The sequence below is a fragment of the Lytechinus pictus genome, chromosome 19 (assembly GCF_037042905.1).
Source record: "Lytechinus pictus isolate F3 Inbred chromosome 19, Lp3.0, whole genome shotgun sequence".
NCBI lineage: Eukaryota > Metazoa > Echinodermata > Echinoidea > Temnopleuroida > Toxopneustidae > Lytechinus > Lytechinus pictus.
The window spans coordinates 891,628-906,721 of record NC_087263.1 but is presented as its reverse complement, the minus strand read 5'-3'; the positions used below and the strand labels follow the sequence as shown (position 1 = coordinate 906,721).

The 15,094-nt window shown below is 34.9% G+C and overlaps 1 protein-coding gene across 1 annotated transcript; it reads right to left on the bottom strand.

The window, feature by feature from the left end:
* Positions 1-6,026: 6,026 nt before the first annotated feature.
* Positions 6,027-13,591, bottom strand: LOC129282431 (30 kDa spicule matrix protein-like). The gene is made up of 2 exons (XM_054918331.2): positions 13,346-13,591; positions 6,027-9,820 (listed from the first exon to the last, which is right to left on the bottom strand). The coding sequence occupies exons 1-2, from the start codon at positions 13,453-13,455 to the stop codon at positions 9,076-9,078; spliced, it is 855 nt and encodes a 284-aa protein (XP_054774306.2). The 5' UTR covers positions 13,456-13,591; the 3' UTR covers positions 6,027-9,075.
* Positions 13,592-15,094: the final 1,503 nt, after the last annotated feature.

Genomic DNA, 15,094 nt, shown 5'->3' with positions numbered 1-15,094 from the left:
CACATCTTTTCCTCAAATCCAATGTGTGAGCCAACTTTCATGAGAATTGGTAGAAAACCGATGAAGTAATTTAAATTTCAAATTTTGGCCATAATATACTGTTACCATGGCAACACAATTTCTGAAAAAGCAAAAAAAAATTCTTACACCTCCTTACCTTAAGACCAATGTGTGTTCCAAATTTCATGAAAATCGGTTAAAAACTGAGGAAGTAGCTCGAAATGCAATATAGGTATAAATTCTAAAAAAAAATTGGCCATGATTTGTTGGATTTAAACGTTGTCTTAAAGCAATTAAGACAACTCACAACTGTCTTAAAGTTAGGGCAAAATTCTTAGCCATGTAGAATTTATGAAATACAGACTCTGCATATTTAAGAAAAGTTACTTAGCCATTCATCCTAAATCTGTCTTAGTCGCGCAAAAATTCTTAGCCAAATTCTTAGACAAAATTCTTAGCCAATTCTTTATGGAATACGCGTTTTGGCTAAGAATTTTGTCTGAGACAGAAAACTAAGACAAAATGCTTAGATTTTTGACTTAAGCATGCTTATCTCGTTTATGGAATACGGGCCCAGGGCTCTAACCTCGAACCTCTGCATCAATTTGTAACTTCCCCCACATAGCTTGGATTACTGGCACACGCCACGACGCCCGGTTAAATAGATACAAGACGTTGTACATAATAATAGTTAAATTACAAAAAAAAGTTGTTTTATAATAAAAAAGTATTACGTCATTTCATGGTAAATACGTTGTGAAAATGTTGACAAAAACGTTTATAGCTTTTGATAAAGTCCCTCATCATGTTATAATACTTTTCTGTATTGGAAAGATGTGATTATCATTTCTAATTTTCTTTACTGATTTTGCCGCTATTGCTGATCTGGGGTCCGTAACACAAAGATTATCGATCAATCGCTAAATAGATAGACCAATCAAGATCTATATTTTAGGCGCATTTGGTTCAAAATGCCGACTTGGAACCAATCACAAAAGTTCTTTCATATTTTCTATTTATCGCAAAGCTTTGTGTTATTGGCCCCTGGCATTGCATTAATTGATATAACTTGAAATGTTACACACAAGGCCTGCTTCGTGCCAGGCATGACAGACATGTCATATGTCATACACGACATCACACGAGCTAATCTGATTATCGAAGTACGATAATTTTGCTTTAAGCCACGTGATCAAAGACCCTTGTTTAATGATAATAAAGTATATGTTTATCTCTTTAAAAAAATGATAGAATTTGTTAATTGATGCTTATACATTCAGCTCCATATTCAGTTTACTTCCACGATTCACATGGAGACATTTACACCGGTTGACATAATTATGATCCTGTAATGGAATAAATTGTTCTGAAGACATTCAAAGAAATTACACACAGTAGGAATTAAACCATGAGCCGATCTCGTTTGTGATTTATCATTTTTTTATCTTCTGAAATTCCGAAATGAATAGATAGAAAAAAATGAACAAAATCATAATTGGAAGAGCCGTGGTGTAGTGGAGCTGACTCTCGCCTTGTAAACAGAGAGTCGTGTGTTCGAATCCCACTGCGGTCTAGCTAGCGTCCTTTGGCAAGGCGTTATAATCCACACTTTGCCACTATCGACCCAAGGTACTAAATGAGAACCAGGTAGGATGTGAACGATATTGTATATTTGAATTTGCCAGTGCCATTATGAGGCTGCGATGAATGCAAGAAATGCTCCCCAGTGAGTGGAAATTGTGCACCTTTCGTGCGCGATCGAAATGAATCCAATGACCGGGGTAATAATATGCTGTAATTAAAGCGGTTTGAGCCGTGCTGGAAAAGCGCTATATAGAAATTGGCTATCATTATAATGAGTAGTATTATGATTGGACATACAATAAAGGTTTCTTTTTTCTTGATTTACTTCAACTGTCATTAATTGGATCATTCTTATGTAGGTATTCATATACTCGTTATACCCTTATTATCGATATATATACGATGAGAATGACCTGAGAAAGCTATTGAAGGGTCGAGTTAGGAGCTTGAACGCTGATGACGGTTTCATTTAATATGCAAACCGGAGCATGCGGGGCGCCAATCATTTTCAATAGTAACAAATTTTGATTTAGGTTTAAAAAGGAAATTCACCCTGACAAAAAAAGGTTGAATGTAAAAATAGCAGAAAAATAATGAAAATATTGTTGAAGGTTTGAAGAAAATCCATCAAAAATTTGAACGTTATTAGAATTTTAATTTTTGGATTTGTGACGTCATATGCGAGCAGCTTCCCGTCGTTTTGTTTTGTGAATTAAAAAAAAGAATTAAAATGGGTTTTTCAGTATATCAATTATTTCAAACCCACTCCTGAAAGAAGAAATTGTTTGGTCATCATGAACCATTTAAAAAAGGAAATTTTTGCATTTTATGTTACATAACATAGGGGGCAGCAGCTCATGTTTGTCGTAACAATTCATAAACTTCAAAAAATCCAAATATTTTTCTTATTCTTTGATGGATTTTTCTCAAACCTTGACCAATATTTCTTTATTATTTTTCTTGTATTTTTACAGCAAAATTTTTGTCAGGGTGAACTTCCCCTTTAATAATTCGAGCTCTAAGGAAGTCATCTTACGATATTACATTAGAAGACCCGCCAACCACGTAAACTCTGTTTTCCGCCAATACATGTCGCTTTGAATTAGAATCAATTGGTTATAAAAATAGAATTTAACGCCTATAAGTCGGATGCCTGCCAATAAACCTTTTTACATCTGGGTTTTGTCCAAAATTAATAGGCCTATTCTACCCACTGAAGATTTGATAAAAGGCCAAGTCCTCCCTAGCAACTAATTGAATGAATAATCAACCAGAAACACACTCACAAATTCATTTGAATCAAATGTAAAATTATATAAGGAGATAGGTGAACAATGTTGCTTCTCTCAACCCAGGTAAGGTAGACGGGATACTTGGCAGGAAACATTCCAAAAAAAAAATTTGAAGGGCTGAGGGGGGAAATTAGTGTAATTTTCCAAGTCCTTTATTATAAGTGCGTATATTATGTCATACGCTATTGTTTATTATCATCATCGTTATCCTATCATTCAGTATTTTTTTATATGATTTCGCCATTTTTACAGAGGAGAGATATTTTACGTTACACTAAGGCCACATCCATTGTTTTTCTTTTATTATAAAACATATATAACATGTTTTAAATTACTTATAATAAGGTAAAACTTAAACTTGATACAGAACGATTAATATACACAAAACATGATGTTTCCTAATATTAAAAGATAATGAATAGAAAGGGAAGAGTTTACATACAGACAGACAGAAAGAACGAAAGAAAGAAAGAAAGAAAGAAAGAGGAAAGAAAAAAAAGAAAGAGAGAAAGAAAAAAAGAAAGAAAGAAAGAACGAAAGAAAGAAAGAAAGAAAGAAAGAGGAAAGAAAAAAAAGAAAGAGAGAAAGAAAGAAAAAAAGAAAGAAAGAAAGAAAGAAAGAAAGAAAGAAAGAAAGAAAGAAAGAAAAAAAAAAGAAAGAAAGAAAGAAAGAGGAAAGAAAAAAATAAAAATAAAGAGAGAAAGAAAGAAAGAAAGAAAGAGGAAAGAAAGAAAGAAATAAAGAAAAAAAGAAAAAAAAAAAGAAAGAAAGAAAGAAAAGAGAAAAAAATACAAAATGAATAAAATAAAATAAAATGAACGTGACAAGGAGAACCTATGGGTGACGCTAGTGAGATTATCAAAATTATTCGACAAAGAACCAAATTTCTCATCTATTCTTCACCACTCTGTATCACATTCAGCCTTGTTCAAATCCTTTCATTATTTCCATAAATAATTACATCTGCTACAGGAAATCATTATCAGGTGACTGTAATTATTATATTATATTAATTTCAAATCCTGTTTAACAACAGTCATCGACTATGACTCAATGACAATTGTTTGATCTGATCTATAAATGAAGAGTTTATTCCGAAAGGACTTAAAACCACTTTTAACGTTTTCTGTTAATCAAGGTTGTTAATTCAACACTCTCTCTTATCCAATGCTGTTTTATTTTGATAAACATGATGGTGCTATCATCTTAGATTATTAAATCATGTTTGTAAACAAAATAGCATTCAATATCAATTATTTTAGTTTTTTTGCAATTTTTTTTCATAGATTTAGCCCCTTTTGGAATCAAGCTCTTCAAGTACAATGTTTTGAGGAATGAAAGCGTTGCTAAACCATTGTCTGATGATTTCGTTTTCTTATGTCTGTATTTGATTTGATTTTATAATGAAAGGGAATAAAGTTATGATTTATTTTTGCTTGCAGTATATATATATAGAATGGAAGTAACGAGATTCGAAATTCAAGATTTGTTAAAAACATATGATAGCAGCATGACAGCTGAATTGACAGATGTTTCACAAAACAAAATGGAAACACACATCTACTAAACAAATAAACCAAATTAAAACAAGTCAAGAAATCTTGCAAACAATTATTGCATTCATACAAATATTCAAATAGAAGGGTATTATGCTCATTATGATATTAATTTTGGAAATCAATCATAACATGTTCCAGCTTTTGCTCCTTACAGACATATAGGCCTATACATACACCAAACTTACCTTGGATTATTATGCTACAAACATAATGCGAATGAGTGCTAATTTTTCATTGTGTAATATATTATGTTAGGGGATCCACGCTCTACAAACAGTGCTTTTTAGTGGATCCCCTCATTTCCAAACAAGTTTTTGTTAATACTATTGTACATTATTTTGTAATTTATCTGTAGTTGATTTGTAGTTATATTTGATCCGTATTTGTATTTGTAGACATATGTGATGTATATTTGATTTGTATTAATTTTGTTAAAGCTACATAATGATGGAAATGGAAAAATATACTTGAACTTGTTTGCAGCATAATAATCCGAGTTAAGTTTGGTGGATGTATGTCCCGATTTAATTCATGTTTGGTAAATCGAACCCAGAACTGTTAATATTTGAGTTCAGGCGCCTGAGACCACTCGACTACTGCTCCTCTCTCATGTCTGTTAATTATCGATTACACACACATACACACCCTCTTACGCACACACACATTCTTCTAATTTTTTTATTAGAGATTTCATCCAAGATCATCGATTACATATAAACTGAAGGTAAATAATTATAACCAAATTTATACATCTTCACACACACACATAATACACACGCACACCTAAACCAACCCCGCACATGCACATACCCTTAACCATCCTCACATACATTAACACACACAGATGGACACTACACCAACCCCACACTCACATCCTTAAAAATTATCACATACATCTTCACACACACACACACACCCAGCAACCCCTCACACACCTCCTCAACCATCCTCACATACATTAACACACACAGAGGGACACTACACCAACCCCACACTCACATCCTTAAAAATTATCACATACATCTTCACACACACACACACCCAGCAACCCCTCACACACCTCCTCAACCATCCTCACATACATTTACACACACAGAGGGACATTACACCAACCCCACACTCACATCCTTAAAAAATATCACATACATCTTCACACACACACACACACCCAGCAACCCCTCACACACCTCCTCAACCATCCTCACATACATTAACACACACAGAGGGACACTACACCAACCCCACACTCACATCCTTAAAAATTATCACATACATCTTCACACACACACACACACCCAGCAACCCCTCACACACCTCCTCAACCATCCTCACATACATTAACACACACAGAGGGACACTACACCAACCCCACACTCACATCCTTAAAAATTATCACATACATCTTCACACACACACACACCCAGCAACCCCTCACACACCTCCTCAACCATCCTCACATACATTAAAATTCACACGCATACACACTTACACCAACCGCGCACTCACACCCTCAAATATTATCACATACTTTGCAAAGATCCACACACGTGAGAGAGTATCGAGTAATAATGCAATAGAATAAATACCTTGCTCGAAGTATGTACAATATCTTTATTTGACATACGATAGACATATTAAATTTACAGAAAAATAAAACATTTGACAATATATCTTGATTACATAATGATGTGAACAGTTTAATAAAAAGGTATTATCAACGAACGTAAACGACTGCCGTGTGTTGCTGCCCTCTACGTTCGTTGATATGTATAATCACACAACATGGGTATAGTCATACAAAAATAACTAACCCTAATAACTATTTGGTCCAATAATCATTTCGTCCAATCACCAGTTCGTCTATTTTAATTTCGTCTCATAACCAGTTGGTCTAATACCCATTTCATTTTAATACATTTCGCTCAATAAAGAATTAGTCCAATTAGACAAAAGTGAACTAAATGGGTATTGGACCAACTGGCTATTAGACGAAATGATGAGTGGAAGAAATAGCAATTAGACCCTGTGGATATTGCACGAATAGATGGTAGACCAACTGATAGAAGACGAGTTGGTAATTGGATGAATTGGCACTATAGACCAACTGAAAATAAGCATATTTCTTCAATGTGACTAGTCCATATATCTGTTGTCGAATAAATGTGGCAGCTTTCATTTAGTATTAATATCATTTAGATAAATTCAAATATATTCATACAAGGTGGTGTTTCATAAAGCTGTTGATAAGTTACGAACGACTACATGCACAGCTGGTGTCCATTCTCCCGCTGTATGTAATATCCCTGTGTAACTCACTTGTTCCAAAAACATGTTCCAGTCTTGCGTAAATTCATGAACAGCGTTATGAAACACCCATCATATATGATATCTTTTACACTCTAATAACAACTTGATCTATTCAAATTTAAATCAGATTTATGCTTGATGGACTTTCTATTAAAATTCGTGTCAGATGAATACATTCTATTCTTTGATTGACACGTTACTTGTCTTGAGAAAACAAAAGATTTCATTTCTTCAATAAAGATTCCATTAAGTGCATACCCTTCTGATGAGTTACCGATTTGAATTTGAATAGAATTATTTCAAAGTATGGGTATAATTATTTTCATTTTTGATGAAAGACTTTATTCCAAAAAAGGAATACCCGTGAAAGACTAATTTTCAGCTGACATAAATATCAACCAAATACAAAATATTATTATTACTATATTTAACTACTAATCATTATCATCATCTACCATTGTTCCTCCTATTGACGTAAAGAGCGAGCGAGGCGACCGAGCTGATTGGTAGAGAAAGTCTCCATTTTCAAAATAAATTTCAGGTGTCAGTTTGTAAAGTTGGAAAATAGGGAGAGACAAGGGACAAGCCCCCCCCCCCCTCCCTGCTCCACATGGATATGTCATTTTAGTTTTGGTTAACAATATCGTTAGCATTTATTATATTCAATTGAATATCCTTCTATTCCTGTTAAATACCAATAACTTGATTTTATATTTAAATAATGGTTCGCGTAATATTAGTCTTGTATCGTTATATAACATAAATCTTTTGTTTGTTTGTTATTGATAGAAAAGGAGAACATAACAATCATTGAAAATCTACACTTTAAGCATACAAAAAATGCAGCAAATGAAGATTTATTAAAGTAGGATACATTATTATTTTTCAGTATCAAATCACAAGTCAGCCTCTATTAATCGAGATAAAATTTCTATATTAATTAGGCCATAGATAAGAATGAAAGAATTGTAAATTTAGTCGCATCTTTCATGTACATATCAAATTCTTGTCATATCTGTGGGACATGCATGTATTGCGAGTCAGAGTCTTTTGCTCTTGAGTCCGAGTTCGGCTGTTCCGAGTCCTACAAATTTGGACTCGAGTCCTACAACACTGTTTGTTCCCGCCCATCTATCTGTCTAAGTGTATTTCGTAAGAAGCCGCCCTCTCCCCGATTAAAACAACTTGCGGAATGAACAATGAACAACATGTTGCTAACTTCAATGGCCCGAATTCTCGAAGGGTGGCTAACTTAGCCCGGGGCCCGGGCTAACATAGCCGAGCTTCGAGAAATGCAAAATTTAGCCCGGTGGGCTAAATGACGTCAAATGACGCGATTTAGCCCATGGGCTAAGTTAGCCACCTTTCGAGAATTCGGGCCATAGGGGGTATGGTACAAGTGATTTCAAGTTCGATTTTGAAGGCTGATGTTTGGAATGAGGAATGTTAGGCCTACAGACAGGTGCTGCTAGGAAGATTAAAATAGCTCGCAACACAAACTTTTGTTGAGGATGGCAATGATGTCGCATCACATCATTTCATTTCCAGCAATCACACAATTGGTATCATTTCATAAGTCCATGTTCACTTTCCATTTTTTTCACAAAAAATATGTTATCGGTGCTAGCTTAGGCAGCCCGACTCGTACTCTCTACACAAACACCCTCAACACCATACTTCAAATTACCAACGGCGTTTAGAGTGTTTTCCGGAGGAGCGTTTCACGAAATGACTTGTCGGACGTTTTACCCGATAAGTCCTGTTCTATCCGACAGTTACCATAGGAACTGGGCTTCTGAGCCAATCAAAATCAAGGATAGTTTTCAGATCTGACAACCTGTCAGACCAGAAAGTTGGTGAAACGCTCCCCAGGGATTTGATTCAATCTTTTCTTCATAATCTAATCGAGTAAAACAGTTCTGAGTCCCGTCTTACAAAGATTTAGGACTGATCCAATCGATTGCAGCAATGGAAAGCCAGCAATGCCAACATCTAGAATGCATACATCATTTCAGTTTTTTCTAAATGCGCTGTTACATGCATTATTGTCTCGACAGATATCGGTGTGTCCGTCTTTGCTTCAAAGTGATTTCGTGTACATTTCCTATCCAAAGATTTCTTTTATTGATGGATTTCCATAGTTGAGATTGATCAGGGTCCCGTTTCATAAAACTTGCTATAATAACAAATTTGTAATAACAGTTAAAAGCTACTGAAATCCTTCAATGTGATTGGTCGATAGTACTATTGTTATTATAACAAATCTTTATGAAACGGGACCTATATTTATCTCAGGTCTCTGTAAGATGGGGTCCAGGAGGACCAGAGTTGTTTTACGGGAAGGCCATGTATGGATAGCCATTATTCCGTTGTGGTCCTCTTTGGTTGTAGGCCATGGGTCCACTGTAAGCGGGACGTGCACGTTTCCTGTCCTCAGCCGTAACCTCCTTCATGAAGCCAAACTTACCAGGATTGGACAACGGCATCGGTCGGGCATTCTGCTGGAAGAGAACCTGAGGTGCCATCGTTGGAGGAGGATTGGTAAAATAGGGCGAAAACGTGGTGGTATTACTACTAGCTGTCGTGTTCGGAGTCGCTGTCGTGTTTGTATCAACGAACGTCGTATTGACTTCTGTCAAGGTCACGGAGTACTCGCAGATGAATGGAAGAGGCTCTTCGCGCATCTCTGTGACCAGGTAATCGGAGCACTCAAGACCGTATCCGTATTGCAGCGTGGTCTGCGCCGTGATGACCTCACTCATGAACATGACTGCACCGCCCTCAGCGAGGATCAAGGGTTCTCCGTAGAAGGGCTCCCATGGTTGGTAATATGCTGGGTCACCATTTATCCATTCCCATGCCAAAGTAGTAGCGTTATAGAAGAGACCAACCCACGTCTCGATGGGCTCTAAACCGTAGAACATATCAAATAAGTAAGCGTGTTCGACGGCGTCGTTGATGACGACGAGATGAGCATCAGGGTGCAGGGTCTTACAGTACGTGTTAGCTTGCATGAATGGCATTCCTTCAAGACGTATCCTCACTCCTGTAGATGTGTAGCTTTGTCCTCCTGTTAATCTGTCAGAACAAACATGGGGAAATTGAAGAAATATTAATTACTAAACAATGAAAAAACCCTACTTTTCATTTTCAAGGCAAATGGTTAAAATAAAACTACATACAAGCTTTCCGCTCAAACCAGCAGTACATTCATAAGGACTTACAACTTTGGCAACTTTGTCATTATGGTAACAGGGCTCAGCAGACATGAACAGTCAAGGTTTCTATAGTTGTTACAACAATGGTAACATTTCAACAGTTGTAACTCTTTATGACAAGTGTCCCTGGACTTTCTTACAACACTCATGCGAATAAAATCAAGCCTTTTGGGGTCAATCTCTATAATTAGAGGTGGGAGCGGTGGTATTCTTAAGACTCATCGAGGATGCCCCCTCCGTATCCCCTTAAATCAAATTCTTTATTATCAAATTCTATATAGACTAAACTTTATTGTATATAATTCATGACATGTATGTGAGCTAACTGAAAATCTAACATGAAATTTAACGTTTCAGGATTACTCAACAATACATTCATAATCCTCCTTATCGCAACTATTTGTTTGTCTTGTAGCTGATTTTCCAATTAAAACGCTATGTTTACCAAGGACAGCATGGCATCTTATTAACTACAATTTCTATTTTATCATAAGCGATTATTTATGTGTCCTTATTCTGCGTAATATATTATACGTCTTGTTAGCTGAGCTTTTTTAGGTATTATCACGTCTCCAAGCACCTGTTGCTTTATATTAGTCTTTCTTCTGCAATTATTTAATACTGAAAAGACTGTAATTAATCAGAAGTGTACCCGGGATCGGTCAAATCATGGTCAAAAGGAACTGATAGTCCTACGAATTTTTACAATCACAGCATTATTCGTGTCGTCAATGACCGGTAACTCCCTCTCAACAGAATTAAATTACCAGCTTCACACTACGACGTATCTGTTTTCTGTTCTATTTTGGGAGTGAGACCTATACGAATGTCTTATGATACTAGTGAATAAAATGGTTAAGAAACACTTTGTAAAATGTGTGTTCATGTACCCCAGATTGTGATTTATTTTTTTACATTTCCTTCTACGTCCACCATGCTTAGGTCGTTCAACTTCTCCCCTCCCGTTTTCCTTTCAACCTTCATCTTCTTCTTCATGTTCTTCATTTTTTCTTCTTCTCTTTCTTCTTCTTCTTCTTCATGTTCTTCATAACCATTTTTTCTTGTACTTGGATATAAACGGAGCCGAGTTCTATATAACGTTACCAAATTTGTATATTTATTGTGATATCTTACACACTAGTAACATATTACCACAGTTTCTAAACACTCGTTAGCGGAATATTCTTTTCAGATGGAATGACAAGCGCCCCTTTAAAAATACGTAAGTTTAAAAAACAATCTATTAATAATTCAATTTTGGCTCCTTTCGTTTTAATCTAATAACCCAATTTTTGTCGCACTGAGCCAAAAATCATTTAGCCAATTATTCTTAATCGCCTGAATCCAAATGAAGTTTTTATTTTCAAGTTTTGTTTGTCCTATTACATATATTATCAATTAACATGATTTCCAGAGTCAACTAATCTTCCAATATGACTGTCTTCACACGAAATCAAGTCTTGTGTTTATTCTATAAAAATATGATTTTCTTTTCTTTGTAATTATTTCAAAAAATACTGAAATCACTCACCTGTCTTACTCGATCGGTCGTGAACTATACGGGCGGTATTTAATGTAAGACAGATTAGTGATTTCAGTTTATTTTTAAATGATTACAAAGAACAAAAATATTATTTTTATGAAGTATGTTATCATATTCAGGACACAAGTAGCGTAAAGGGGAGGGCAAGGGGAGATGAAATTTCTGTATAATTAGGCCTTAGATCGGACTTGATTTTTATGTCCCATTTTTTAGTTGTCAGTTTTTATGTTTTTTTTTTAATTTATTCGTTAATTTGTTGGCGAGGTTTGCTAAATATGCCACTGGTGCACTATCAAAGAAACAAATACAGACAATATCCTACTTATATCAGAAGTAATCTTAGCATCATGTAATGCCATTAATAATGTATGAGGTAGTGGAGTCATTCATCATTTTAACTTCATTAACAATTGTTATTCGCGTATGAAATGTGTATATCTATTGATTTTAGATGATTGAAGAAAACGATATTAATCTATAATTTACAGAACTGTATTTTGGGGCATTTTCTTGCATTCAGAAGTACATAACCCGTATCTATTACATTATTTCAACACCCTGATCATAGGTCTATATCAGCTTTCTTAAGACAGGTTCTTCTCAATAAACGAGCTATATAATGTTGCCAAAAAATATTTGCTTTTGAAATTTGCACATAACACGCATGCAATATACTTTAAAAGTATAATTTATGATATCCTTTGCATTCTTCTTTTAAGTTTATGAAAATGCAATAAAATCAGAAATTAAAAAATGAGAAAAGAATAATGCTGTTCACAAACATAAATAAAACAAAACTAGACTTGAAAAGAAGAAAAAAATATATATTTTTCTAAAAGTGAATATGTGAGTATCGTCATATCTTAATACATTTCTTATTTTACATTAAAAAGTTTCTGAAGCGTTTAAAGAGATAATATTTTGTTATTATTATTATTAAACAGGTGTTACAAATTATGTAGTGGTATGATGAGTCAAAAACTTTGAGGGGCTAAACATGGCGTGTAGTGCAAAATTTTCAAAGAAATGCGAGAGAGCGAAAATGGCGAGCAAAATTTTGACTTACAAAAATATTCTCCTTTTTCCTTAGACTTAGATATGATGGGGGCTCATCCCCCCTATCTGTACGCCAGTGATTATATCTTATTTGTTAAAAAAAATTCACTTCTTGTATTTCCCTTTATAACAAGCAAAAGGCACGGTTTTTATGTTAAAGACAGTAGAAAATATTATTTGAAACAATAATATGATATTAAGGTAGGCCCACAATAACAAAAAAAGTGAAATAATAATTGTGTAACATGATGGAGAGGGTTGGTAATAACTGATTTTGTAGAGTATATCCCATTTAAATAGTATTCAGAAGTAATAGCAGTTCAAGAAGAATGAGCATGCATCTCAATTGTAAGCAGTGAAATGTGTTGAATGAATTGAGAATATTCTTTGGCGGATCATGATGTTATAAGTATATGAATTCATTAAAACTGCAAAATGTTGATTTTTAAAAGTGAAAATGAATGTTAGTTGGATGAAATTTTGATTGAAGGGTATGTTTCGTCGGCCATGATACTAGGTAAAATATAATTTGTGAATAATAATAATGATGACAATAATAATAATAACCACATACGGCTAAACTACAATGAATTATCTAATTAAAAGCATTATGAAAGAGATGTCATAAGTTGGGTTTTGAAATTTACACAACATTTAGTGTTGTATGCCCACGCTTTAACCAATATTGGATATTAAACCATTATATATAATACCTTGGTGATCCCTATAAAAAGTACATTGAAATCAGAGAATCCAGTTATCAAGGGGTTAATATAATGTCCTTACCTGTAACAGCTGCCGTTATTATAAACAAAAAATGGTTCGCACGTCGGTTGTACATGTCCGCTGACCATAGAGCAAAGGGCCAGAAGGCCGATCGTTATTAACCACTTCATAATTCAATGTAATGTCTTAGTAGAAACAGGAAAACACTGAATAGCAATCCTTATTGCAGCCACACTAGACCTTAACAAGAAGCGGAGAGAAATAATATCCTACTGTCATCAAGTCAACTGTAACTGAAGAATACACGGTACGGCGGGTGGAGTCTCAAATTTATAGCTTCTCGTTTGGGGAACCCCCCTCTCGCCCGGCTGAAGTTACCCCCGTTCAGCGGCTTAACCAGGCTTCCGCTTCTGCGCACCGCGTATTAAAGTTCGATACGATGGTGAAATTGGATTCTAGTAAAAACGGAAATGACGTCACAAGTAGAAAATATTGCTGACTAGTGCTCGAGATACCACCTTGATGTTCATCATAATTATATTTCCCCCTTAAGAAAATAGAAGATCGAAGAAGAAAAAAAAATCATAATTTGAATGAAGACGGTCTTTTATGTCGAGGTGAAGGCATACTCTGAAAATAATTGAATCTTAAATAAATATTTTTGTCAGAAGGAACGCGCTGAACAGGTATCTATGGCCTCATATTGACAATCTTATCTTCAAAAGGATAAGTGGCCTTCAAAAGACCAAGTGCCCCTTCTGAAATTACGTTCTATTTTGATTTTATTTGCAGTCAACAATGATGGTCAGACTTATTAAAAAGTGTCATCGAATTTTGTCATGATATCGACCCTCTGTATGCAAGGGAAAGTTAGTTACATATACCGGTTTATATAATTATTATTCAACCCTCTTTTGTAGAAGAATTCATGTCACTATACAAGAGCTGTTACCACCTTTGCCTTACATAATATATACACTGTAAACAAATATTGGGTAAAATATAAACAGCATGAGGGTAATTATGTGTCCAACCAATTTTGGGCAGTATTTTACCCAATCTGGGAAGCATATTGTCCAGTAAGGATTAAAACATAAGCAGCAATTACTTTAGAATGGGCAAAACTTTCATCACACTGGATAAATAAAAATGCCCAAAGGAAATGCCCAATGTTGTTTGGACACATAATTACCCTTACGGAGCATTTTACTCAATATTTTTAGAGTGTATTAACACTCCTTCATCCAAAAAATAATCATTGACCTCTCCTTTCCTACACCCATTACCATTCACTCTCAGGACCCCGTTACCATGGTTACATGAAAGTTACCATTATGGTGACTTTCATGCAATGGTATAAAACTAAAATGGTAACTATGACCATGGATCCAAGGAGGATCCATGCTATGACCAACAGACAATCAAAATCAAGTTAACATAATGGTAACCTTTATGCAACGGGGACCAAAACTATTTTAACCAGCCAAAAAGTTGGTTAAAATGATTAACCTATACCAACTGTTTTTAAAAAAATGTCCAATGTTGTCGTGCATGTAATTTTGTTTAACCAACAGTTGATCACCATTGTATAGATTGGTTTAAGAAATGAGTGTGTGACTGTTTGTGCATGGTGATTGGGGTACACATATCAAAGAGTGGTCAAAAGGAAATTGATCTTGATCGGTTAGACTAAATTAAGATGTGTCATGAGGCCAAGGAATCGAGCGGGGAGAGAGAAAGGGACGGGGTCGAGTTGTATGGCTTTCTATTTTGAAATGTTAAATAAATACAAGTTTGAAAAATGAATTT